General features: G+C 40.3%; 1 protein-coding gene across 2 annotated transcripts in view; it reads left to right on the forward strand.

The window, feature by feature from the left end:
- LOC119910711 (neuronal PAS domain-containing protein 3) overlaps nucleotides 1-27,983 on the forward strand; it is a 659,826-nt gene that overhangs the window by 109,359 nt on the left and 522,484 nt on the right. For both annotated transcript variants that reach the window (XM_038729499.1, XM_038729501.1), the window contains one exon: nucleotides 3,151-3,249. In XM_038729499.1, coding sequence (XP_038585427.1) covers nucleotides 3,151-3,249 — 99 coding nt within the window. The remainder of the gene's footprint in view (nucleotides 1-3,150; nucleotides 3,250-27,983) is intronic.

The raw sequence follows: 27,983 nt of genomic DNA on the forward strand, positions 1-27,983 counted from the left end.
TTGAAAGTTGAAAGAGCAAATATGTTAACTATTGCCTATGTACACAGCCAGCAGAGACAAAGCAACAGTAGTGTTCAGTTTGAGTTGTATGCCCACATGATGAATTTAAAATCTCCTTTTAGCTCTGGTTTGGTCTCCACCAACCAGCTTCCAAATGTTCCACTTTCTTCACCAGCTAGTCGCTAACGACTGTCTCGTATTGCTGGAATCAGGGTTGATGAGAGCGCTTTCCCCTAAAATCTTGTCTGTATTTGGGTATGGGTCCGCTGCGCCGCGGTTGCCGGAGCTAATCGCGGTAATTCTTGTTAATGCTTGTGAGTCCATCAGTCGCCGCCGCAGCGCTTCCCAGAAGCGGCTCTCCGCAGAGAATCCTTAGCAGGTCTATTTTGACGGAAGCTGCGTGAAGCAGCATAGAGCAGATCAAATCAGGCAGGAGTCAGACACAGAACTGCATAGAGAATCCGGTCAATTTTCAAAATAAAACACCCTGTGGAGACTCCCGATCGTAAAACGGCAATAATACACAAGGTTAAAATGGACACGCAAAGAAGCCATTTAAATACATAGGAAAACAAAAAGCAAACACTGATTACCAAATCAACAAAATCTAAACATGTCAGCAAAATCAGGCAGACAAAACGCTCAGATTCTGAAATGCTCCTTGTGGGAAATGCACCCTGAAGTTGACGGAACGAAACGGGGTCACAGAGAGCCGTGAAGAAGGTAGTAGAATCACATAAAGGACAAATTAATAACAAGTCAGTAACGTCGGCAGGCTGCACGCTGCGCTGCTGAAAGACTTCTGAGATGCTTTGATGCCAGGCTGAGGACGGATCAAAACCGTGGCGCAGCCGTAACGTGCCGGAGTCAGTGGATTCCTGGTGCTATACTGAAACCAAAATAGTAAATGGGCTTCATAACAAAACAATGAGCTTAAGAGGCTTAAAAGCCCCTCCCAGCTGAGAGAAACTGCAGAGTGGGTGGCAATTCTTTGGTTTTGCCACTATAAGTGACATCGTTACAGTTTAACCCATTGTTTTATCAGCTTTAATGTCCTTAAAAACCCCTAAAGAAATTGATAAAATTCATCATGTTGAACTTTCATTTACCCCTAAAGAGAAATCAGTTTGAAACATCAGATTTAAATTTGGGACAGGCTGATTTATTCACCCAAGAATTATTTTAGTTAAAAATCCGTTTTACTGTGAAATCATCATACAGCAAATACTTAAACTCTAATAATCCACATGTTTCTTTTACGTTGACTGAAAGTTGATATAAGTGCTGTGTTGAGTCAGACTCTCTGTCTCTTGAAACCTGTTTAAACCTTGTTGTATAATCAGTAAAGTACACCAACCGCACTGAGAACAAACCTGCCTTTCTTCTTGCAGATGGCTGCGTTCTTTTTATCCTTTGTTTTTTTCACGGTCTTCCTCCCTGACAGCAGGGCTATGTTTCCTAGTCATGCATCAAGAGATCAAATCTAAAAGTAATACAATCTCTGGACTTACATCTCGGAGGTTTAATTTGAAAACCAACTCTCTCTGCCTTCTCCCGTAGCTTTAAAACTGAAATAAGTTATGCTGGCGGTGCCCTCGCTTCACCCTCTGACAAGAACAATAGCGGCCGGCTCGCCTCAGAAAACTGTGTTTTACAATAATACTCGTCCACAAAGCAAGACCGACAATGTCAATGGTTTTATGGTGCGCTACACAGTGCAGCTAATGTTCTCCTGCAAGCCAGCATCGCTTCACTGCCTCTCCCTCGCTCTCTCCTCCTCCTCTGTCTCTCCCGGTGTCTCTCGCCCTCTTTCCTCCTCCTATTTTTTTCACTTCTCCTCTCCTTTATTCTCCTCAGCTCTCCCTCGCTCCCTCTCTCCGTATGAAAAATCCATTCCGGCATGGGTTTTGACAGTCTGTCTTTGGTGGGTGTGTAAAATTCAAATAATTCACTGTGCATAGACAGTCACTCTGGGGCCGCTTTGTATTTTTGTATTTGACTCCGTGTCACTTCGAGTCCCACTCGGCAGGTTTTAGCTTTTCAGAAAAATGAAACACCAAACTAGAGGTTTATTTTATTTTTATTGAATATTTCCAAAGGCAGGAGCTTTTTTAGTTGACCAGCCTCGGTGGCAGGTACATCTCAAATATCTCGATACACTTTTACCAGCCAACCAAATTTTATTTTGTCCGTACTGCCTAAATAGAAGTTTTATTCCTGGACCAGGACAAAATAATGTTGTTTCATTGCCTCCTTAGGTTTAAGTTCTTGGACTTCAGTGCGGTTTAAAAAACAGGGATCCAAGTAAAATTTATGCAGGGGCTCATTTTATCCTCTTATTCCATCTAATGTACTGTATGTTCCAGCCTGTCCTCACCCAAAGACCTCTAGTGGCAAAAGAAATCAGGTGATGTAGTTTAAAGAGCGACAAAGTCCAGGAGCAGAGGTGCTGGGTGGATGGATGAGTGAAGTGAATTTCGCTAAGAAAAACTAAGATGACATGTTCAAAGTTAACAATTTTTCTCCTCTTAGCAAGTCAGTTCATCCGTATTCAAAGCCAAGACCCAAAAACTCTATTTAAGTAATTGTGCATCATTTTATGAACATTTTCTCTAAATTCAGCCTGACATATTTGGCATCTTTGGAAGCTTTTGGATCTCTACTAGAATAAAAATGTAAGTTCTTTGTTTTGACTGATCCACTGGTACTTATTTACGGGGGTGTTTCAATCAAGGATCAGGCTGCTGGTTTCCCACTGTTTGAGGTCTTACAGTGAACTGGTAAAATCTTTTCTCTTTTGAATATTTAAGATTTTAGAAGCTCATTAAACTCTTTTTTTTTTGCCCACTGTGCTACAAATGCCCAATTGTTTACCATGTACTGCTATGTTTTTCTGCAAATCACAACTTATTTTACCTTATGTTCTTTAACTGGGTGCAAACCTCATGACATTTGCATTTTCCTGTGTATAAGTTATTGCCTTTTTTTTTGACTTGCTTCTTCATATACAGGTTTTCTCCCTCTCCTGATTAACCTCCCATCATTCTCTCTTTCACTTCCTTTCCCGCCCTCTTCCTCTTCTTCTCCTGCTCGTTGTTTCTTATGGCTGTCGTTAAAGAACCTCTTCACGTTTTTTTGTGTGTTTCACAGTGACCCCTACTGGGAGCGGCCGGCTAATGCGGGCAGCTGCTCCGCCGCCCGGCCCAAGACCCTTCACCTGGCCGGCCAGCAGCATACCTCCTCACCATGGTAACGTTTGTGTGCGCTCCTAGTAGCAGTAGTAGTAGAACTAGTAATAGTGGTAGTAGTGTGTGTGTGTGTGCAGTGTGAATGGTTTGCTAAACAGCTGCTTGTTGATTTGAAATAACTCTTCTCTTGTAATGTTGGTGCGACTAGTTCTGTTCTGTTTGGAGATATTTAGTGTTTTAACAGCCCAACATTTGGATGGTTTTCTTGCGTCTTTCTATGGAAGCATGTGCAACATTAAGATCAGCCCTAGTTTAGGTTAATCTCTGCATGTCAGTGGAACTCAAAGAAACTAATTTAAAATGTAGGGGAAGGGAGCCGTCACAATGACACTTATAGAAGAAGAATTGAGAATGCATTTAAATAGAAGCGAGGACAAATGATGACCTTTGACTCTTGTTGAGTTGTCTAATCCTGTCATTTTGTCTCTTCTGGAGTGTCCTTTACTTTCAAAAGGGTGTCCAAAGCCTTTAAACACCCAGAAGCTATAACTTGCTGCAGTATATTTTGATTGATCCTCGGTGCTTTTGTCATCTCTGACTTTTAATTGTCAAATAGTAGTTCTTATTCTGTACACCGTTATTTTAGTCATTAGCCTGATATGTTAAGTCTAGAATACGTTAAATACGTTAAACCTCGCTGGGTCTTCCGCTTTAGCTGCTTCTAAGCTGCTTAGATCGTGCATACAAATATTAATGTTTAAACTTAAGATCAAAATGTCAGTATGGACATGCTGCACATCGTTAGATCGGCATGGTAGAAGAGAAAATAGTGCTGACTCCCCGTTACCTTTGAAGCGCTCGTAAATCTGAATATGTCCGTTCCTTGATTATTATTATTCCTTTACTCTGTAAGGGTCCACCGATCAAAAAAAATCAAAGCAGCATTTGAAAAACAATTTATCCAAGTTATGATTCCTGTCATCTGTCTGCGAACTTCTGCCACACTCCTCTCATCCTGCACCCTGTTGTTGCATATGTTTTCGTTAGCTTGCTGCTTACAAAATTAAAGTGCATAAGCAGTCTGTCAGATATAGATCAAATGAATTAGTGTATTTGATATTATTTGAAATGAGATTTTTTATACAAGTAGTAATCATACTGCCCGAGGAAATCGGGTCGGCTGAGTCAGTGAACTCTTTTAAGTCCCTTCTTAAAACATACTTTTATAGGAGAGCCTTTCCCGATCTTATTTGACTTTATTTTATCCCTTTTTATTCTATTTTACTTAATTTATATTTATCTTAAACGTGTATTTTAGTCTTTTCAGTGTTTTCTTGCTTTTATCTTGTATTGTTTCTGTATTATTGTCTTTTGGGTATTATTGTCTTTACACTTGTTAAAGCACTTTGTAACTTGTTTTTGAAAAGTGCTCAACAAATAAAGATGATTATTATTATTATATATACTGTTTGAAATAAGTAAACTGTTTTCATAGTAGTTTCAGTTTTATGCAAAACTAATTGTAACTGCCATCGGTTTTTAAAAGCAAGATGCAGAGAGTCTCGACTGATGTCTTTACGGTTTCTTTATTTCTTTCATTTCCTCCTTATCCAAATACCGTGACACACCGTGAAAACTATAAAAATACACAAAATATACAAGCATAAGTACACATATTACTTTGAAAGAATCTTAAATCAAACATACAAAACCGTAAACCTAATTAAATACACAAATTAAACTACCATTACTCTATACCAATACACAATAACCTTTTAAAACATACAGTTAAATATTACATCGAGCTAAATGGCTCTTTGTCACTATTAGCCTACACATTACTAAAACAACGATAAACATGAACAACCTCACTCCCGCAGCCCCCCCCCAGACAAGATACATACCTCGTTCCACTTCCAAAGGGCGTTAAACTTAAGATTAGATGTTTCCTTTGTTTGGCTTTCTTACAATCTTCATAAGTCAGCGTCTGTTACGTGTGCTCCCTGTCTCCTTGCTCCACTATTTGTTTCTGGTTTGCGACAACCGTAAACCTGTAAATACGGGGTTTATCTACACTTAATTTAGCCCAGTGGCAGAAAATACACTGCCCACTGTTGGAAGTTGTCTGTCCATGTTTACCATAATCCTAATAAAAACATCCTTTACAAATACAAAAAATATATTGACAATCATTAAATCAATACACCTTGAAAGGACTCCAAGCGGACAGTTACAGTAATTAAAGGCCTGTCCCAAATATATAGGCAGGGTCATTTCAGTGATTTCAGCAATTAAAACCCCGGCTATTAATTAAAGTTTTACGGTAATATCGATCTGAAGTCCGTCTGTAGCTGCAGCAGAGTCGGGACTGTTTCATGGAGACTCTTGTCAATAAGTTGAATCGTTAACTGGACAGATGATGCAAACGTTTTGAGTGGACTAGCCGACGTTTCTCTATTTCTCTACACAGTCTATAAATCTGTAGGTCTGTAAATAAGACTGTCTGTCTATAAGTCTGTAAATCTTACCTTTTAATGTTATTTGACTGTAGGTGAAAATTATATGTTTGAACCTTTTGTAATGGAGGTATTTTCTAAGGTCATAACTCAATGTTGCACTTGTATTACATTTGCTGACCAGTTCAAACCGGTGATTCTTAAGTAACTAAATAGCGTGTTTAAGTTCTGTGTTATCGAGGCACCGCAGGAGATCTTTAGTGTTTTGAATTTCTTTGTGTGTGAAATTGTACGGTTATGTGTAAACCTTACGGCTCTGTTTGAGTTTCTTTATTTGAATGTGTGAGTTTACTGCATTTTGTGTGTGTGTGTGTGTCAGTATGGATTGCAGCTTTTGTAAGACGCTGCCATAAAATCGTATCGTTCCTCTTCAATCCGTCATCCCTCCCTCCTCTCTTTTTCTGTTTCTCGTCCTCTCTTCTACTCCCTCTTTCTGTAGCTCTCTCTTCTTTTCTCCCCTCACTCACTCTCCTCAGAGGTCCTTATCTGTGAACAAAGAGAAGATGGGATTTGACACCAGGAAGTGAACTGAAGCCTGATGCATTGTGGTAGATGTTGTGGTGCGTTTGTGTTCCCGTGTGTGTGTGTGTGTGTGGTGGATTACAGTACTGGAGAATAAAGGGGGGATTTGTGTCGGAGTCAGGCGGAGAGCTGAAAGGAGACGGCAGTTAATAGCTCATTATAGGACGAGCTTAACGCCATGTAGGCCATATAAACGCGCACACAGAGTCAGATTCTGCGGTATGGGGGGCAGTGCCCCCACAAATAGAAGTTTAATTTAATTGAAATTTCCGTGAGGAATAATACAAATATACATTTACAAACAGTTCATTAGTTGAAAACATATTAAAAATGACATAAAATTCACAGTGTGACTCTGTGTGGAAACGCCCCCTGCTTCCCCCCTCTCAACGCACTTGCACGTTAGTACGTACATAGAACGACTTTGAGTTAGCGGGAGATTCCTCGGGGCAGTGCACATATCAAAACAAAGCAAACAACTCAGAACGCTCCAAAATGGATATTAGAAAATGGTTCTTGACCCCAGCTGCTTCATCCACGCCAGTAAACCTGAATTCTGAAATGACTAAGTTCTACTACATCCACACGTCGATAAACGAGTCTGCTGACCCCATTCAGCAAGATAAAGACCGGTTATGCCGAGTTTTGCATGCCTGCTGAGAGTTGCATGCACCTCCAAAAACTGCTTTTAAATGCTTTAATATCCTTTTTGAGGTTCGTCAGTGGTGATAAATGAAACATATTTTATGAACGTTTAGAGTCGTTAATAATTTATTACTTTGTAGAAGTAGCGTTCTTTATGATTCGGCAAACATATGTGGTGATAACTGTGTTTTGATGAATGAGCACAACAAAGTGTCTGAAAAGGACCTTAAGAGGCGGATGAATAATTCGGCAGAACAGATGTTGGAGGCTACCTGCCGAGATTTGCATCCACCTCTTTTCTCAGCAGGAATTTGGCACAACACCTGCTAGTTCGTGGCTCTGCGGACACTAACATCGTTGTCTAAACATCACAAAACGCTAGGCCCACTGTGTTGACGGCACTCCAACTGGCCTTGGTATCCGGTGCTTCTACCGTGACGTGCGAAAATTCAACATTTCCAAGAAGTTCCAATCAGCTCACAAGCGGCGTCTTCAGCTCTTGTGAGTTGAATTTAATGTTTCGTGTAGGCCGGTTGTTAGTGTATTAATGTAACTGGTATTATGTAACCTTTTGTGCGTTGTCCATTTTCCCACCGTGGAGAAACAGCTGTTTTATTTACTTTTGATAATGGAGATTGTAGAATAATCTCTGTTTATGTTGTGAGTGTGTTCGATATTGTTTTGATAATGGTGCTTTTTTAGTAGTAGCCTAGTGTAAATGCTTTTGGTAGAGCAAACTATAATTAAGATGTGTGTCTCCTGTCAGTGAGATAGCCTGGCAGGTATGCATCATTTCAGGCTAATCACTTACAGAAACGGCAGTAGCAATAATAACTAGCCTATAGGATATTCCCCATCACTAGTGCCCACCATTTTAAGACAGATTACATACAATGCCAATATTTCTATAACTATCAGAGTTGAATATAGTCGTTCCTGTGTATAAAAATCAGTTTTCAACCAAGTCAAGTGCCGGTTTTACATTTTGCATCGCAGCAGGTCTGTTTTCATTACTGTCGAAGTTGAAAAGGTTGTGGAGAAACAAGAGAAGAGAGAAACAAGAAACAAGAGAATTACATGATACTAAAAGCAGGAGTCAGGAAGCAGGAGATTTCAGCTTCATGTTTGTAAAACTTTCTCCTTTTTTTAGGTTACAGATTTTAAATTAGTTTTGGATGTTTATAGTTTATCACAGCTTTGTCATATTTCTGTGGTAAGAATGTTTGTTTACAAGTGGGAATTTGTTTTGGAATAAAAGTGGGGTAAAATGAAGGATTTTATTGCCTCATGAAATAACATTGTTGCGTGTCTCATGAGATTAGAGAAGCTTGCAACAAACGCTCAGGCTAATAAATGCCTTCGGACAGACCTTTTTTGAAAACTGTTTGGTGTAGTCAGAAGTTATGTCAAAAAGCAATATTGGCTATTTTGAATCAAATGTTGAGTGTCAAATAAATTTAATTTAATAAAATTTGGCGACCCCCGTTTTTGATTGCAGTGCTGCTCAGCGCATATTCTCTCTCTCTCTCTCTCTCTCTCTCTCTCTCTCTCTCTCTCTCTCTCTCTCTCTCTCTCTCTCTCTCTCTCTCTCTCTCTCTCTCTCTCTCTCTCTCTCTCTCTCTCTCTCTCTCTCTCTCTCTCTCTCTCTCTCTCTCTCTCTGGTTGGTAACATAAACACCACTGCCCAAATCTGTCCGAGTTCCGCCTTTTGCGTTCCGTCAACATTACGTTATCAATTAACATTTTAATGATCGTTTTTTAGACATTTGTTAATCGATTCATAATCTTCCACGTCTGCATTGCGATGCATCTAAGAATCGATTATTTCTCCCACTCCTAGAGGCAACGCTCTTTAACGCTGAGATAAGAGGTGGATGCGAATCTGTTTTGCCGAATTATTCATTCAATTCTTAAGGTCCTTTTCAGACACTTTGCCGTTCCCATTGTTTAATCGCGGTTATCACCACATGTTTTGCTGATTCTCAAGGAATGGTACTTTTACTAAGTGGAATAATATAGTAACGATTCATAACTTTCATAAAAGATATAACTTTACTGATAATTTTTCACTATTGATGAACCCTACAAAGACTAAAGAAGTTTTATACCTTTTTATGCAGTTCTCGGCAGGCATGTAAAATTTGGCACACCTGTGAAAGTCAACTGTACAGCGAGAGACGAAGAAGAAAGTGTTCAAAGTATGGGATTATTTTAACGTGAAAAGAAAGAAAACAACAACTCTGTAATGTTGCTGTATGAGCCACTATGAATTTCCGAAAGGACTAATAAATATCTATCACCTATCAACATACACCGCTGATCCTGTTACCGGTGGGGGGGTGGGAGGGTTAGCCTCAATAAGAGGGCATGTTTGAGCAGCACTGTAGAACGTGTGACAACAAGCCTGTCAATATCTAAATATGTAAAATACTTTTCAAAGCCTAAATCTAAGACACAGAGTCTAGTTTATTTATCGGTAGGATTATCGAGAGGAACTTCAGTAGTTAGTGAACAAACATCATCAAACAAAAGACATAAGCACACAAACGCAAAATCTAAAACAGAGTAAAAAAACTAGAGAGTTAACTGAAATAGTTTTTACCAAAATACAGTGACTAATAAGAGTTGGGAAGCACAGGAGTGACTGTTTATCTGCAAGGTCGAAGTCAAAGCTAACTTTGGGGCTAACCTCCTTTACTTTATTCAGGAGTTAGCAGCAACACACGGGAGCTTCTCTTTAGTCCTGAGAAGCTGCAGTCTTTCTTCACCGGCCTCTGTAACTTCTTTATGTGGAACAGCAAAGCTAACTTTACTCACCTGTCCAGCAGAAACTGAGCAACCTCAGCGTCTGTTTTCATTCCTTTCAAATCGCGTAGATTTATCCAGCATTGAAACCCCTCACAGATGTTAACACAGGTCTTCCCTTCGCATGGTCATATAACTTGTCTCTCAATTCCTCAGACCTTTCACTCTGGCTGTTTCTCAGCCATCTTCGCAGCTATAGAGTCCTGAAATGAGTCCAGCATGTTTGAATGTGCCGCTGTTTGTTTACGTTCTCTCTCCCACTGCTTCGAGCAGCTTTGTTTGTGCTCACTTTACTGACCCATGAGGAAATATTCGCCGAAATTAACAAAATGTTTATTGGATTAAATCGCAAAGCATCCCTTTTAAAAGGGACAAAAACAGGCTTTCCAAACGTTCAAGACGCCAAGGAGCATTGTTTCAACGAAGAAACAATCTACCAAAAACAAATTTCCCTACTTCTTGTGCATAGTTTTATACCTGTAACCTTTTGCACCAGCTATTGTTGTAAGCCTAGGTTGGAACTATGTAACTGGTGCAACCCTTAAAATGTTAGCAGCGCGTAAACTCTTAAGACTTAAGTTAGCCTAGTTTGAGGGTAATTTCTATGTTTGAACTTGGGCATCGCTGGCCTATATGATTTTAACAGACATCTATAGGGATGTGTGTGTGTGTGTGTGTGTGTGTTTAGGGTTTCCTTTAACCACGTCCAGTTGACCTTGATTTAACCCTCCTTGGGTAACTATGACCTGGATGACTGAGTTGTTTGTGTATTTGCTGTGTGTGCTCTTCTGTTAGATCCGTGTTGTCAGAATGTGTGTGTGTCTCTCTCTCTTACTTTTGCTGGGTGTATTTCTAATGTTAAGTTTGCGTGTGTGTGTGTGTGTGTGTGTGTGTCTAGAAGGTGAAATTGAGATAAATGGTGGATGAGCTGGGTGGCCACAGAGGCCTCTGATATACACTCCACCTGTCTACTCTGCTTAGCTGTGTGTGTGTGTCGAGACTATGTAAAGGTAATTTTGGGTTTCTGTTACTGTGTGTGTGTGTTTTTACTTTAATTGTGTGTGATTCTCTGTGGAAATGTGTATTTACATGCACATCTCTGCCTGTGCAGAGTTACCTGTGAATTCCTTCTTTTGTCAGTGTAAATTTATGTTTGTGTGTTTTATACTGTGTGTGTGTGTGTGTGTGTGTGTGTGTACGCGTGTGTGTAAGTAAGCAAGCAAGCAGAGTTGTTGTAAAGTAAAAGAGACAGATGTACCAGGGAGAGCTCGCCCACTGCAGCCTCGCTCACTTTTCCTTCAACACACAGACAAACGCACACACACCTACACACAGGGAGCTGCTGTTATTCAAATAGTACCTAAGCTAGGCTAGAGAGAGTGTTTGTGTGTGAAGGAAGGGAGAAAATAAAGGTTTGGTGAGGTGAGGGACAATTGAAAAGATTGAAATAGAGAAAGAAGAGGGGTAGTTTGGTGTGTAGTCTTGTTTACTGGTATTAGAGAGAAAGATCTATCATTATCTGGAAGAACAAATGGGATGTCTGTCAGTGAATTCTAAAACTAACCACATTAGTGTTTTGCTGCTCTGGCACCATCATCAGTAGGACAAAAACACAGCAAACTCCTTAATTGAAACTGTCTTTACAAGAGAAACAGCAGGATTATGGGCCTTTCAGACAGACTGCGACGACAGCACTGCTGCGCTGTGAAACCCATTATTCTCAATGGCTTGCGCCATGACACGGCGGTTTGTTGCCAAAGTTCAAAATAGTTGAACTTTTGCGCTGAACCCCGCGGCCAGTGCAGCGCAAATCCTATCTGAAAGGGCCATTAGTCTTTTGAGCAAATTACAAGTGACGACTAGCAGCTGTAGGAATTGACCCTTTGCTAAGCCACGCCCCCCTTAGCTAATGTACCCGTCAGACTTTTATCACGGCGCTGCCACTGTCTGTTACTGCACTCCCTGGAGAAATTGTTGGAAAAACAATCTCAGAAAGAAGCAGACAGTTTTGCAGTTGCATTGTGCATTTGAAGGTTGTATTCAGGCTGTCAGACTGACGTGGGAAAAAAAAACCAGACAGAAGCTAAAGCCTACCGATCAGAGTAAAAGTGAACCACCATATTATTATTGACTGTTGAGACAGAAGACAACGATATTAAGGATCAACACTGTTCCTGTACAGCTGGGTAGGCCTCTGTTCATTATTACAATCATTAAAAAGCAGAACAGTAGGGCTTTATTACGTTACATTCAGTAGGAAGTTAGTTAGGAACGATCCACAGCCGACATTTTTCTGGATTTATTTTAGGTTTTGGAAAGGGAACAAATCGTACTTTTTTCAACCTCTCTGTGTAGCGACTGTAACTATTACAAGTGCCCCAGCAATGTTTCCCATTAATTAACGTGAAAATGGCCGCCAAAGTTTCAAAAGTGTAAAAATATTTTTGGTTCAATCTCATAATAAGATTACAGACCTCTAACGTTGTGTTTTGTCGGCACTGCTTCGCGCTGCTGTAAGCTTGCACGCTCACAATCCGACTTGAGACAACCGCTTTTCTTTTCAGGTAACTACGGTAATATTAATAGTATGTTTCTGTCACTCGTTTGTGAGAAGGCGATGAAGCTAGCTGCAAAATTTGCTAAATTTGGAGTGCACACGTATTCAAGCCTTTATGGTAAATCCACTGAAATGGCCCAGAGCGAGCTGACAGGCAGGTTAGCGACTTTATCCTGTCAGTTTGTCTCTTTACAAAGACAAGTGTTGCACAGTAGGCTGTGAATTCTTCATGTTACGCCGTATGAGGACCACATACAACGTTGTTTATCAAATTGGGTCGGACTTGATGAATTTAGCTCGAGGATACACGTGTGACAACGTCCGGTTTTCAAAATAAGGTGTCTATACAGGATGGAAATAAGATTAATTGGATTATATTCACAGAAATTTTTACGTGTCTATTAAAAGGAAAAAAACGAAACAATAAAATGTTAGGGAAAATACTGTTCTTTGATTTAGGGTTGCTGGAAAAACAGTAAATAAATTTGTGGACTTTTATTGCTGTTTGAACACCATTTATAGCCCTACAATGGGTTTATGATTAACTAGTTTATTAGAGCACAACATTGTTTACAGGAGTGCAAAGTTCTTCATAGATTGCCTCTTCATTTTGCACCAAATTAATGCATTTAACTTTAATGCATTTAACTTTGAAATTTTATTCCGGGAGGCCTGCCCCCGGACCCCCCCGCCATAGTCTTGGAGAAATGCAGCAAAAGAAAGCTAGAAAACAACGCATTTTTCATTAGAGTCAATGGAGCGCAGCCATGAAAGTGTCGGACCTCAGTTAGAGAGAGTCCTATACTGCACTGTGATTGGCCAGCTGCATATTTGAGGTGTGGCTTGGCGAAGGGTCAAGGATGACTGTTGTGTGTTGGAAGTAAAAGAGGAAGTACGTTTTTATTTTAGGCTTTCACACCCTAACCTGTTTCGTTCGGTTAAAACGAACCCTACTGCGTTTGTTGGATGTAGAAGCTGTCAAATAAACTCTGTTCATTTGTGGCGGAAACGTCATCCGGCATAACTACCATTAAAATAGCACGCTTACTGAACATGTCAGACATGGTCACATGCATCATATATCGTGGCATGTGCATCGTAGGGGAGTCGGATCTGAAAACAGTTCTATGGGTCATTTTAAAAGGCAACGTGGAACAAGTGGTTTTCCCATTTACTTTGGAGGACTTGTTGTAGAAGGAAAAGTATGCAAAGAGAAAGGGATAGTAAAGAGAGATAAACTTGTCCTCTCCACCGCCTCTTCTCTCGTTTTCTCCTTTTTCTTCCCTTGTTTTACTCCCGCTTTCTTCAGCTCATACCTCCTCCACATCTGTACCCCTCTCCTCCTGCTCATTTTCTGACTTTCTCCTGTTTTTATTTTGTATCTGTCTCATCTCACTCTCTTCTGTCACTCATTGCTCCTTCCGTCCTCCCCTTAGCCTCCTCCCTTCTCCCTCTACTTTGTCTGTATCTTTCTGCTCTTTTCTCTTCGCTACTCCTTCCCCAATTCATCCTTTTCTCCATTAGTTACAACTTCCTCCTCTTCTGTACATCTCCCTCCATCTTTACCTCATTCCTCCCCTCTTCTTCCTCTCCTCCATTCTCCTTTACTTCCTCACCTCTTTTCTTTCCTTCCTTTTCTCCTCTCCCCTCCCTCCTCCCGTCCCTCTTCCCCTTCTTCTACTTCTTTACCTCTCTGCTGTAACTTTCCCACCCTACCTCCTCATTTCCTAACACCTTTGTAGTTTCATTTTTCATCCTCTTCCCTTTCCAGCTTTCCCACCCTGTCCTCCTCCTCTTCTCTGTCATTCACCTTGTACTGCCCTGGGAATCGAGTCATCTGTGTAACTCGCAGATCTCAGTTATGTGTGTGTTGAGTCTGTAGTAACTGTAGTATAACATTTGCTGCTGTCAACTCAAAACAGAAGTCTGACTCCCTGAATATTTGTCCTGATTGTGGAGCTTTTTTTTCCATCCATATTCGTTCTTTTTTCTTTCCTCTCCATCATCACAACCTTCCCTCCTTCTCTCTCCTCCATTAAGTTCACCTCCGTACCTGTTTCCTCTCTCTCATCACTTCTCTCTCTCCTAGCGTTGGTTTGATGGCGGAGGAGTGATGCGTTCTGATGTGAGGTTTTATTCTCTCCCATGTCGCATGAGTCGACTCCTGGCGTGTCGCTGACTTTGTTCAACTTTCTCTCTTTGATGCCACACTTCCTCTCTCACCTTACCTTTCTTTTCTAACCTACTTTCCACCCCCTCCCACCCAAAAAAAACAATATAGTCTCCTTCCCTCCGTCTGTGTGTCTTTTTATTATTTCGAAGAGAGCACCCAAATTCAATAATTTAACCTTTTTATTTCTCTGTATTTTATCATCTACCTGTGTCTTTGTCTGGCTGGAAACATGTTAATAATGGATTGTATAGATTTTGACAGGGTGAAAGTGTGTGTGTGTGTGAGGAGCAGAGATCTTTTGAAGCCATGATGTTTCGTGGAAGAATTGATCTTGATGCCCACCTGTCTGATTGCCACTGAAATCAACAGAATCTTCGATGATGTTTGTTAGGAATAAATCAGCCGGATGAGTTTTAGCTAAAGTCACCTGAAACCTTCTGCACAGATGTCCGTGTAGGAGGGGATGGTGGACGTCCAAAGTTCAGGGCTTTGACACTGGACGTTTAGGCAAATTGAAACTTGTTAAGTTATATGTTGTTTGACCGCAGAATTTCTCTGATTTAAGTGCATCACAGGTTTTAGGGTTGGGTAACGTTTAAAGTTTTACAATACCAGTACCAATACCAGTACCCTCAAAGTGATACCGATACCAACTTCATTCGATAACTTGTGTAAAATGCGACTTGTTGAAGCCATAGTAGTTGATTTGGAGCCTTGTATTATGTTTATTGTTATGGCCAAGCAAGGTAATCTAATTTAGTTTTTTTGTTGTTACATAGGGCTGGACAATATGGCCAAAAATATTATCATGATAAAAAGTTTCATGTCTTTCTATATCGATAATTATGTGATAAGTACCAAATAAAAGTTATTTCTTTCAAGTTCAAAGGCAGATTTTTCTCCGCAGGGAAAGTTGAAGAAACCTGACGGTTAATTTTTGGTTTTAAGCTTTTTTCAGTCCTTTTTCCTCAACAAAATAAACATCTTATTAAATAAATTAAGTCCTAATTCAGGTATGATTTAAGTGAATCGAATCATTCATCATTTATTGAATATTTATTGAACATTTGTTATATTGTTATTGAAAAAAATTATTTTGTATTATTGTTTTATTGTCCAGCCCTACTGTTACATAAAAGTATTGAGAAATTGTATCAGATCCTCCTCATCCTAATTAGTTCATCCTCACTGGTAGTATTATACAGGGAAAGACTACAGCTTGGCAGTTTTTTTATATTTTTTATTTGAATGAGAGAAGAGGAGTAAAATAGTTTAGTGACCAAATAAGTTGTGGGAAACGATTTTAAGGTAATTTTTTGATACGCGTGTTGAAAGTAAACAACGGAAAAATACTTAGTTAACCTTTGTTCAATAAACTGAATTGAAAGATCTCCGCGAGTGCTTTTTCCTTTATTGGTGAGTCGCACATTAGTTTAAACAGACTTGTTTTATACTTGTCACTAAGCTACACTAAAGACTCAGAGTAAAGAGAGGCTGCGCGTCCAGCCGATCAAACCAACTACGCCTGAAGCAGCTGCAGCCGGGGGCTCCGTGAGGTAAAAGAAAAGGGTTTAATTGATGTGAACGCAGTGATCGACCAGTGAAAAGTGATGTGAACAGCAAATAAAAATGTACAGAGAAGTGTTAAATGATACCAGAAGATTAAACCAATGGAAAACTAAGCTTGTGCTGATAAACTTGCAACAGGGACGAACATGCCTGACACCACACTCTTTTCTTTCTTTCGGTGTGTTGCTTGTGTGTTTGGCTGCAAGCAAAACCATACAACAAGTAATTTTCTGCCAATATGGCTACAAAAAGTATCCAGTGAAGTACTGGTTTGACTGGAGAAGTTTTGATTCTACTCGATACTGGGCTGTTTCGGTTGATACCATAAAGATATCATTTTTATAACATCATTGTGGATCCGCTGTGACAGGAAGCTTTGGGTAAGAGTTAGTTGCTTCTTTTCATCTCCAGGGGGAGCAAAATACTGAGGTTTACGTGCAGTTTTTAAACAGCACTTCAGCTCGTAAGCTGTCCGTGACATCCAGCAGTAGTTTCAGATGTTACAGGCAACTTCCCTGTTACAAATCAGTGTTTGTCACCACTGTGCCGAGAGAATAACACCGCAAGACATCCAGATAAACATCTGAACTCTCCGTTTGGCCTCTCTTTAGATTCCTGAACACACATAGGAGCCTGTCAGCGCACGCCACATCACTTCTCATACCTGCAAATCCCTCACCTCCTATCACAACCGCATCACCGCGATCCACCAGTAACTCATCTTCTGACACAGTGATGTACCCGTGCGACGACGTGTGACGTGGCGCTGTCCCAGGCTGCTCTCAGAAAAGTGTTGAAAACGACAGCTTTTCTATTTTTGATGAGCGTTCAATAGCAGCCCTGAGCCGCAGTCTTCTCCCTCGTCGCTCTCTGATAACAACTCCCTCCTCTCCTCGTCAATCTGTCCTCATAACTGCAAATCCCTCACCTCATTGGACAGCTACCCACCTGTGGCGCCCGCAAAGAATCACTCAAAGCCAGAGCAAACACACACACATTTTTATTCCCTCAACATATATTTATTTTGCCTTATTCCCGGAGTTTTGTTTACAGTGAGAAGATTTGACTTTCACCCCGTCTTCACTTGCCTCTGCTGCTGTGCTGCTGCTCGCTGTTGCCCGCGGCACTTTTTCAGCATCGCCCGGGCTTGTTACTGCTGCGAGATTTCCCCCCAAGGAAGACACACATGAAATAAACCTGTTGTCTTGCTACATTTTGGTGCCTATAGATGTGTTTCAAACTGGTTTTAATAGGAGAGGAGGGACTTTGCTCTGTGGTTTTTTTTTTTTTTTTTTTTTTTTTAAGAACATATTGTGGGTTTTGTGGTTTTGAAAGTAAGACAGAATGAGGAAGAAATGAGAAGAACCTCATAGGACATTTACTTCCTTCGCTTTGATTCATGTTCTGCTGCTTAAAGGAAGAATAAATCCACTTGATCCACTTTATTTACTGTACATGTTACCATTAATGTGTCCGTTTTAAATTCTGTTGCAGATGAGAAAACTGAATCCAAATAAAAACCTGTTGCACAGAATTGTAGCTTTGCTTAATTCCATATAAAAAATCTTGTGTATTTTGCAAATGAGAGGAGGCTTTGTTCTTAACTGAAGCACACATAAAATAAATCTGCTGTTCGACTCATTAGTGTAGAGAGTTTTGCTGTTAACCTGGGATTTTTTTTTCATTTCTATAAATGAAATACAGATTATAAAATGAGTCCTTGTTTGATGTTTCTCTAAACTTTTATCTTCAGCTGCAGAAGTAGTAACATTAAATATACACTGAACTAAAACTTCAAAATAAATTGTGATCAGACTGGATTTTTATTTGATTTACTCTTGAATCTTTATTTGATAGTTGACAGTAGAGATGGGCAGGACGCATAGGGGGGAGTGAAGGGATGACGGGCAACAAAGTTTGCTTCCAGACTTATTTTAATCCAGAAACAAACTCATTTGTAGTTTCAACCGGGTCGGAACTTGTAGTTTGATACAAACACTTTCCAGGATTAAACTCCTCATAGTTTCTCTTTTTGATCCACCTGCTTGTTTTTCAAAATACTTTTAAAAATAACTGGCTGTTCATTCATTCCATTAAGGGCAGCGTGTGGATAGAAGGACGGATAAAAATGTTTTGTTTGTGTCGAGGAGCTGTAGATTTTCAGTTAGTGTAAATGTAAAAGAAGAGAACCTGGTGTTCATGTTGAGGCAGGGATGGAGAGAGAGCCTACAGCCAGAGCCCAGCCGCTGCCTCTGATGTGCGCCTTATTAATTTCATTTACTCTGTCCAGAGAGAGAGCGAGCGGGCGAGAAAGCGAAAGAGAGAGAGAATTTGTAATTCTGTGTTTTTGAAGAAAAAAATGATCAAAGGCAAATTAAGTTGAGCAGGTCCGTGTAATGTGTGTTTTAGAAGCCCGGAGCATTTGCTGCTCTGAGTGCAGCAGTGAAGCTGCTTTTTAAGATGTTGCGTGCTTGTGTTTGAATTTGCACGTTAACACACATTCAATGTAAAGAGTGCGAGTGTGTGCAGTATCAGTGTACGTGTGTGTTTGTGTGTCTTTATTAGCAGTAATAGTTACAGTTGTAATGGTGGTAGCAGCTGGTGTAGTTGAAGCAGCAGCAGTAGTATTAATATAAGTAATATTTATACTATAAATACAATAATAGTTATTTAGTTTATTCTTGTTTTATTGCAGTTAAATATATGTTGTTTGATTTATAATAGTATATAGATTTTATTTTCACTTTTGTTTTCATGCAATGTACAATAGTTTTATATAACTGTATTTAATATGTTTTTCTAATAATTAGTATGGAAAAAGAGCAACTTTCATCCACTTATCAAGACATTAAAAATGCAGTATTTTATTATTTGCTTAATCATCCATGTTGTCGCATCAAGGTAAGACACATTTTCTGCAACAGAAACAAAAGAACAAAACTCAAGCTAAATCTACATCACTGAGTAGCTGTTGTAGTTGCAGCAGCTGCAGTAGTTTGTGCAGCTGTGCGTGTGTGTGTGTATGCGAGTGTGTGTTTGTGTGTAATGATCCAGCTGTTGGCCGTAGCAGCAGTTTGATCGACAGCTAGCAGCGGCTGCTGTTATTCATGAGCGTCTTCGCTTCACATTTCAGCCATAATTAATAAACTCACACATGCCTGTAAGGTTAGTGTGAAATATTAACGAGATCACACACACACACACACACACACACACACACACAGTATATACAGTGGTGCCTGCTACAGAGGAAAAGGGGGAGATGAAGGGGGACAGAGGAGAGACAAACACAGGGAGGGGAGGATGGAGATGACACGAAGTAAATAGAACAGGAGCAACTAACAAATATTTGCATTGGCAATTAATCTGCTGATAATTTTTGACTGATACGTTAATTTTTTGGTCTATAAAATGTCAAAATAATAGTTACCAAAGTCCAATGCGATGTCTTCTAATATCTTGTTTTGTCTGACAAACAGTTAAAAACTATAAAGTTGTTAAATGTACAAAATATGCGATATTCTATTCTAAGTCAGAGAGAAGCAGAAGCTAATCACGCTGGAGAAATATTGGGTATTTTCATTCAAGAAATAACTTAAAACAATTGATTCGACAGTCAAATAATTTTCTGTGGTAATGTTAACGTCAACATTCAGTAACTTGTGATGGGTGCGAGAGAGACAGCTGCTGCAGGGTGTAGCAGCTTTCATGTCTCATGTCAACATGATGCAATTAACACACACCTGTCAGAGAGACGGTGTGTGTGTGCGCGCACCAAAGAGAGAGAGAGAGCGAGCAGTATTAGTAAGAGTAAAAGCCTTAGAAAGACTAGTAACAGTGGTAGCAGCAGCAGTCAGACTGAATAAGCTGCTTTTGTTGTTTACTTTCTGTCACAACACACACACACACACACCTCTACACACCTATCTTCCTGATCCAAGGTGATAGACAGACCAGATGTGTGAGTGTTTGTCTTTTCCTGCACCTGCATACATTTGTGTGTGTGTGTGTGTGACAGCCAGTCACCTTGCAGGTCTGCAGCTCACGGCTGCATGAATAAACATGACTGCCTGTCCACATCCACTCCCAGCTCCACTGCACTCACTGCCTCATTCTATTCTGTTCTTCTGTGGTGGGGTTTATAAAAGCAGCAATTAAACTTTAAACAAGCCTAACATGTTAATCATTTTTACAATTTTTTTGCATTTACATATTTGTGATATTTATTTGTTGTAATATCATGAGTGATATGCAGCCAGATCATTTAAGTAGAAAGCAGTAGAACTGTGGGTCGTCATTACATTTATTCATTTAGCTGACGCTTTTATCCAAGGTGACTTACGTGTCAGAGGTCGCACGCCTCTGGAGCTCAGGGACACATTGGTGGGTGTGTCACAGTGGGGAATTGAACCCAGGTCTCTCACACCAAAGGCGTGTGTCTTATCCACTGCTCCATCACCAACCCTGGTCCTGTGCTTTTGTCTCGGCTCGGTTTACCTGCTCATTGGTGTGATTGAGAAGAACATAGAGCCAAGTGGAGTGGAAGGAGAAATGGATTGAGAGTCTAGTATAGAAGAGAATATACCTCTAGATAGATACTAAATAGACTACATACACTAAATGGCAGAAGTGTGTGGACAACAAAACATATGCTTTTTAAAAGATTTTGCAACCTTTGCGCTGCAAGTCATCTTCCCCCACAGCAAACTGGGAAAATCATTTCTTTTAGTTGCTGGCTTTGTGCACATCTGGATTGTAATGTTGAATCAGGAAAGAGACAAACTGTTGACGCAAAGTTGGAAACAAACTGTTGTCTTAAATAGCAATGTGAGCTGTAGCATTGAGATTTCCCTTTATTGGAACTAAGAGGACCAAAGCAAAAATACAGCCAGTCCTCACCAGAAAAACGGTCGTATATGGGTTGATTATTATAGACGTTGCATTTTGTTAGGCCGTGACCTCTAGTCGCAGAAAATGTCATTGAGACGTAGTATAAAGTCTGACAGAGTCCGTGTAAGGAGGGGTGGTGGGGTGGATGGATGAGTCAAGAAAAAGTTGATGTTTTAAGTTAAAGAACGTTTTTACTGTACATGCTATGTCACGTGACTTACGTAATGTACTTCTTTTGACACAAACCACTGACAGAGAAAGTAAAGTAGATAAAAACACAGAAAAAAGAGGAATGTGTAAGTAGAAAGTATAGAAATGGATGAAATGCAACCAGTAGGAAGGAAAAGAGGGTGTGACAATGAATTGTGTCTATGAAATGCAGGCTGGAGTCAGCTATGTGAAAAACATAATTCACCATGAAGAGGTTTTTTGGAGTCTGTCTGACGCTTTAACTGTCTGTCTGTTTCCTCATCTATGCTCGTAGTCTTTTGTTGTGTCTTATAAACAAAATCCAACCCGAGGAAACCTTTTCCACTTCAATCTTGAAAATCCAACACCACCCTCCTGCCTGGCTGTCTTGGTTGGTGCCTTGTAAATGGGTTTGCATGAACCAAAGTTTGTTTTTGTGTGTGTCGTGCGCAAACACACTCCATTAACAAACCCTGGCGATGAGTTTTTGTAACTCCAGCAACTCACCTGAGGACTTCACACACCTCTGCCTTTGATTTCTGTTCCAGCCGCCCTTTGGTTCGCAAATCATTTACGATTTGAAGCTGAACTTGATCTCTAACTTTTAATTGGATTCAGATTTACTCAACTCGAGCGCAGGAGGCTGTCGGCAGTCGGCTGTCAGAGACTTTGGGCAGGCGATGCGGCTGCAGCGCTGCCTGGAGTTAGCTCTAATTAACCGTGCACACCAGTTTATTTTTTTACTGGATAACTTGTTTTTACGCTGCTTGTAGTTTTTTGATCTTTTGCTCAGACTGAGAGAGAGGTTTTCAGATATTTTTTTACACACCAGCCTCAAGAGACACAATTTAACCAGTGGTCTGAGGGGACCTCCAGGGGTCCGCAGAGAAATTGAATTTACTGGGATATTCTCCCAGTTAAAGAACATATCAATCAAAAAGAAGAGGAAGGAGGAGAGAGAAGGTTCGGGTTAAATGGAAAAAGTTGAGAAAAGAGGCTGAAAACAGACACTTAAGACAGAACATTAATTTAGAAACATGTTTAGCATGTTTTCTATTTCCTCCTCCTTCCCTCTCTACACTAACCTTTTCCCCAAGGAGCACATGTGCTCCTAAAAAAAAAAAAAAAAAAAAAAAAAAAAAAAAAATTAGGAGCACACAAAGAGATTTAGGAGTGCAGCGAAAAATGTAAACAGAGTTTAACAAACTATTAATTATAGACATATTTATACTACTTGTTTGGTCTTTCTCCTTGTGTTCAACTATGGTATGAAAAAATTGTTGGAGTTTTTAAAATACTGATCAGTCATAAAAACTTGACTTTAGTTTCTGAACCAGGGACGGATTCACGATACACCAGCAGCAGCCACACAACTCACACCTAATGTAAACAAGACTACTGAACAGTATTACAATAACTTTATTAAAACAGAACCAGGGGAACGTGTTAAGTGCAATTTATACTTCTGCAGATCCATTTTTGCAGGAGGAGTTCAACATTTGAAAGTTTACTGTAGCTTGTCCCGCCCCTTCCAGGCTGTGATTGGTCAGTTGACGAAAAGTGAAATTGATGAGCACATCGATTTTTATGAAAAGTTGAACATGTTTCAACAAAAGGCACCTGAGATAGCTTATAGCCAGCTCGCCAAACCCACAGCTTCCTTATCTTCTCCCTGCTGTCTTCTGTCTCACCGCTCCAGCTGCTGACATCTCTGTTACGTTTTTGTAACGAGCCACTCAAGCGCCCACCGAGCAAACCGGCCCACCGGGAACTGTCTCGGTGCTCCGGTGGCTAGCTGGCTTTTTTCCTACTAGAGTTTCATCAACTTTCTTTTGACTGACACCAGCTTTGGATCACGTCCATAGACTGTATAGGGGCGAGATGTTTAGAACGATTAGCGGCGCGGCGGGCAGGGTGGGGGGGATTATTGTAGGTTGTAGTTACAGTACTTACTCGCACATTCTGCTTATAAAAAATTTTTCCGGTTCGCACGTATTGATTTTTTCTCGCATACGGGTGGTGATGGCGCATAGATAAGATGCTTGCCTTTGGTGTGGGAGACCTGGGTTCGATTCCCGCTGTGAAACATCCACCATTGTGTCCCTGAGCAAGACACTTAACCCCTAGTTGCTCCAGAGGCGTGCGACCTCTGACATGTATAGCAATTGTAAGTCGCTTTGGATAAAAGCGCCAGCTAAATGAATAATTGTAACTGTATATGCGAGCAAAATGTTCGCACTGTAGAGCCCTGGCTACATTTTTAAAAAAACCATTGAGCATCAATTATGGTCATGGTTTTTAAAACGTGTAGGCTGGGGCTATAGCTATGATTGAGGAAATTTAGACTTTTTCGAAACTTAAAAAGGAAAGAAAATATAATTTGGTGCACATTCTACAGTCCCAGTACTTTCTTGAACCGAACATATTCATTTCTGCAACCTATTATAAGTGTCAAAGGCTTTGAAAGTAAATATAAAACATTATAAAGCAGTTTGTGTTTGGTTTCTGGTGCCAATCTTCAGGGTTTAGGAGTGGGATGGGGTCGTCAAGGGCCGACGACCTCAGGATGAGGCTCAGAGAGGAAGATAAGGAAACAGACAGGCAGCAGGCTGGAAGGCTGTCAGATGACCCCCTCAAAGGCTTCCTCTGGCTGACCTCTTGGTTGACAGACAGACCGGTAGACAGGAAAGGAGACAGACAGGTTATAAGGTGCTCATCCAGCCTTTTGTCACCCAGTTTTGTGGAGATTCAACTGTGAAAGTCTCTCTCAGATTGGCTCCTCATCTGGCGTCTGAAGTCTATCTGTTGGTTGATAGTCGGATAGACACGCTGCATTTAGAAACCATACTCTCTCTCTCTCCTCTGCACTTCCTCTACCTGTTGCTCGCCTCGCTTTCTCCGCCATCTCCCTGAGTGATTACCACCCCGCCTCCCCCCCGCCGCCCTTCTCGGCAGGATCTCAGCCTATTTCACCCAGTCATGGTCCACTTGCTGCATGGAAAAGATTTAGCTGGCAATCCCTCTCTCAGATATGGCCAGAGCCGTGGAGGAGGGCTGAGCTGAGCCAAGATAATGGTTAAAGAGCTACACCAGTTGAGGGTGTTGATGTCAGAAAATTAGGTTTTAAAAGTTTCATACAGTCAGAACTGTGTTGTAGAGTCTGTCCTCCACATATTTGCTGTGAACAAGTGTTACCAAACTCCTTTTTTAAATTATGATGTTTTATAGCAGTGGTTCTCAAAGTGGGGTCTGGGGACCCCCAGGGGTCCTTGAGGAGGTTCCAGGGGGTCCCCAGCAAAAAGGGGAATCATTTATTTTCAATATAATTCCATGCAAAAGTAACATAGTGACCGAATGTACGACTATTTTGGTCATGGATTTCACACACTTTCTGGAATAAAACCAAGCCAAAATCCTAACAGATGGGACAAAATCTTATCAAAAGTGTGGTCGAATTTGTGAAAAAGTTTCAGAACCCCTGTTTTAAAGACTGGTATGTTATCAGCAAACTAGTATTAGCAGTAGAAGTATGCCACTATTACCCGATGCCAACTGCAGCACTACTATCAGCGGTAGTAAAAGCAGCTGTAGGAGTAGTAATACCAGTTTTAGCTGTCTCAGCAGTATTCAAGCAGTTGTCATATTAACAGTAGTGGTATCATTAGTAGGAGCAGTAGTTGTTGTGGGACCAGTAATAGTAATATTATTATTATTATCATGTTTTAATATGTAGTATTATTGGAAGTGTTGTATTAACAGTAGTAGCTGTGTCACTAATATTAACAGTAATCACAATAATGCTTTGAGTAGCACTAGTAGTACCAGTAGAAAAACATAAGCAGTACAGTAGAATACTGTACTATTATTTCTAGTAGTGGTGGTGGTGTAAGGAGTATTTAAAAAAAATAGTGGTACCAATATTATAGTACCAGTAGTAATGACAGTAACCTCATAGTAGTACCAGCATTAGTAAGTACTAGTGTTTCTTAACAGTGTTTACTTAGCAGCAGTGGTTGTAACGTCATCAGTATTTGCATTAAGGCTGCAGCTAACGATGATTTTAGTATTCGAGGCTTCTATAGAATATTTCAACGATTCAAAGTACTTTTGCTTGGCAGCGCTGGCAGAGAGCTGGAGGTGAGTTGAAAGGTGCAGCTCCCCGACACTTAGTTAACTCCTGACTGTGAGGTTACGCTCGTGTGCACATTTTCAGCTGAGGACTGCGGCTCACTTTGGCTTCAATTCAGCAATCAATCATGATTTCAGTTAAATGCTAAAGTTACTGTTACCTTGTCTGTTACCGTGTCTGTGGTCCGCTGGCAGAACACCGGCTGCTTTCTGATCAGATGCCGTCGTGCTGTTTCCGAGGTGACGTAAATTTTGTTTTACAGTGGACGGACAGTAACATTACAGAGTTGTTGTTGTTGTTTTCTTTAGCTTGAAATAAAATTAATCCCATACTTTAGACACTTTTTTTTCTTCATCCCTCGCTATTTTCTCTCTCTTCCTCCGCTTTGCAAACAGCGCCATTATAATCACTTCGTGTTCACAGCGCAAGCGCGATGTGTGACAGTAATAAATGTCCGTGTGAAAGTGTGCAGTATAGTTATATGGATTAAACGAAGCATTGATGCAAAGAATTTGAATTTGCATTAATGCATTTTATCAATCGATTTAATCGATGAATCGTTTCAGTAGTTGTGTAACAGTATTTGCAGTTCTGTCATGAGTATTACCATATTACGAGTAATCACTAGTAGTAGCAGTATTTACAGCAGTAGTAACACTAGTAAGAGCAGTATTAGCAGCTTTAGCAGAAGCAGTATATAGCACCGGATGACCCAGTGTTTCCAGTAGATGCACAAGTGGTTTTCAGAGTGTTTTTAATGTCCTGTTATCTCTCTAGTATCTCCAGTATTAGTAGTAGGATTACCTGTATTTGCAGTACCAGTATAATATCAACAGTCTGTGTTCTCCATGGTTTTGTTTATGATTTGTCCTCATGAAAACCAGTTTACAGGGTGTTTTAAGGTGGATTAATGACTTATTCTATGAGCTAAACACTCTCTAATATCATGGGTATTAGCAGCGGTAGTAGTATTACCAGTACTAGGAGTGTACTAGTATTGGATCAGCAGCCTGTTTTCTTTGTGGTTTTGTTTATTGTTTGTCCTCATGAAACCAGTTTACAGGGTTTTTTAAGGTGGATCGATCACTGATCCTGTTAGCCAAACACTCTGCAGCTCCCCTCTCAGTCTGCCTGACTGAAGCAGACATTTTATAGAGTCCTTTTAATTATCATCTCCACAGTTTTTACTGTGGCGGCGTGACTGCATTAGCTGGGATTGAAAACCAAACGGGGTGAAATGTATAAAGAGGCGTTTTACTGCCCAGTTAAACAGGCTCTGTGGATAAAAACACAGGCTCGTTGGTAAGCTAATGATTTACACTGTGTTGTTCTCGCTGGTAATTTACTAATTGGCTTAGTGTATAAACTCAAATGGAGAATACAACCTAATTTGTTTGCTGCTGCTTAAGTGCTCTGCATAGAACAAAACTGAATGAAGAAGTTGATTGTCAAACTTAGTTTGTAAAATTGCCTTCAGTCAGTGGTTTATTGTAACAATTACTTATTTTGTTGACATTTCAGATGCCTGAAACACTTCTGATAACAGGTATTAGATGTTTATGACTATTTATAGCAGCAGCAGTAACTCCACCTCTGATTCTGTGTGGTTAAAACCTACTTTTAATCTTGCTTGACAGGAAAATGACTGATTACTGACTGTATATACAGAAGGTTGTCAGCGATCTGTACATACAGGAATCTGAATAAATACATAAAACTTGTGGGACCAAAGTATCTCAACTCAAGGTCCGGTTTATAGCTTTTTAGCATCTTCATCAGTGAAAGGAGTTTGTTCAGTTGTCATCACGTGACACGTGAAGGAAGTGTCGATTAGTCGCACACAACAGGCGTCAAATCCACTCTTCCTTTCCGGGGCGTGGTTCTGCCTAGATGTTCCGACAGTCCAGCCACGTCCCTGTGTGACGGAACAATATGCAAATTTTAGAGGAGCTGTGATTGCATACACAGTCAATGGAAAGATTCAAATTTGCCCGTGGTGGCATGAATTGACACAAAGATGCAACCGTGCAAGTTGAAAATGTCTCAGAAATGTACACAGACAAGACGGAACTGACAGTTGGTAAATTGGATGTTTGGGGGTGAAATAATACAAGCTGCACAAATGGTTCAGCAGTGAAATTTGTCCAGATGACATAAGGCGAACTTTGCTTTGCTTTCTGTCTGAACACACCTACAGAGAGTGCTACAGACCTGCTGATGTAGACTCTACAGTGAGCTCTGAAAAAGCCTGCGCCTGGACCTTGTGTTAGATTATTTTGTCACACCAAGATCTAAGGATACCCAAAGTGTATTAAATAAATGAATAGGACAGGCAAAATATGTCATATAAACACGAGACACTAAAATAATCCAGTTTTCTTCAGCTCTTTATTATAAAAATATAATTTCATCTGCTTCTCACAATAAAGTTTATTGCATTGTAAAAATCTATGTTTGTATTTCACAACAGCATTTTTTCAGACACCATTTTACTTTACATGAATTTAGCTGAAGCTTTATCCAAAACGACTTACAATTGCTATATATGTCTAGAGTTCGCACGCATCTGGAGCAACTAGGGGTTAAGTATCTTGCTCAGGGACGCATTGGTGGACTAGTCGGAGTGGAAATCCCACACCACTGCTCCATTGCCGCCATCTATTTTCCAATTTCACTTCTCATCACAAAATCTTTGTCTGTAAATCAAGACACACAGGAGGTCATTTATGCCAGGGGTTTTCAAATTCTAAGACTGTGACAAAGCTTGGGAAAATGATCGGCTAATATTGCTGTTTAAAAT

Source organism: Micropterus salmoides, unplaced genomic scaffold (genome assembly GCF_014851395.1).
Source record: "Micropterus salmoides isolate LMB-PRFRI ecotype aquatic unplaced genomic scaffold, ASM1485139v1 Ms_hic_scaffold_19, whole genome shotgun sequence".
Lineage (NCBI taxonomy): Eukaryota > Metazoa > Chordata > Actinopteri > Centrarchiformes > Centrarchidae > Micropterus > Micropterus salmoides.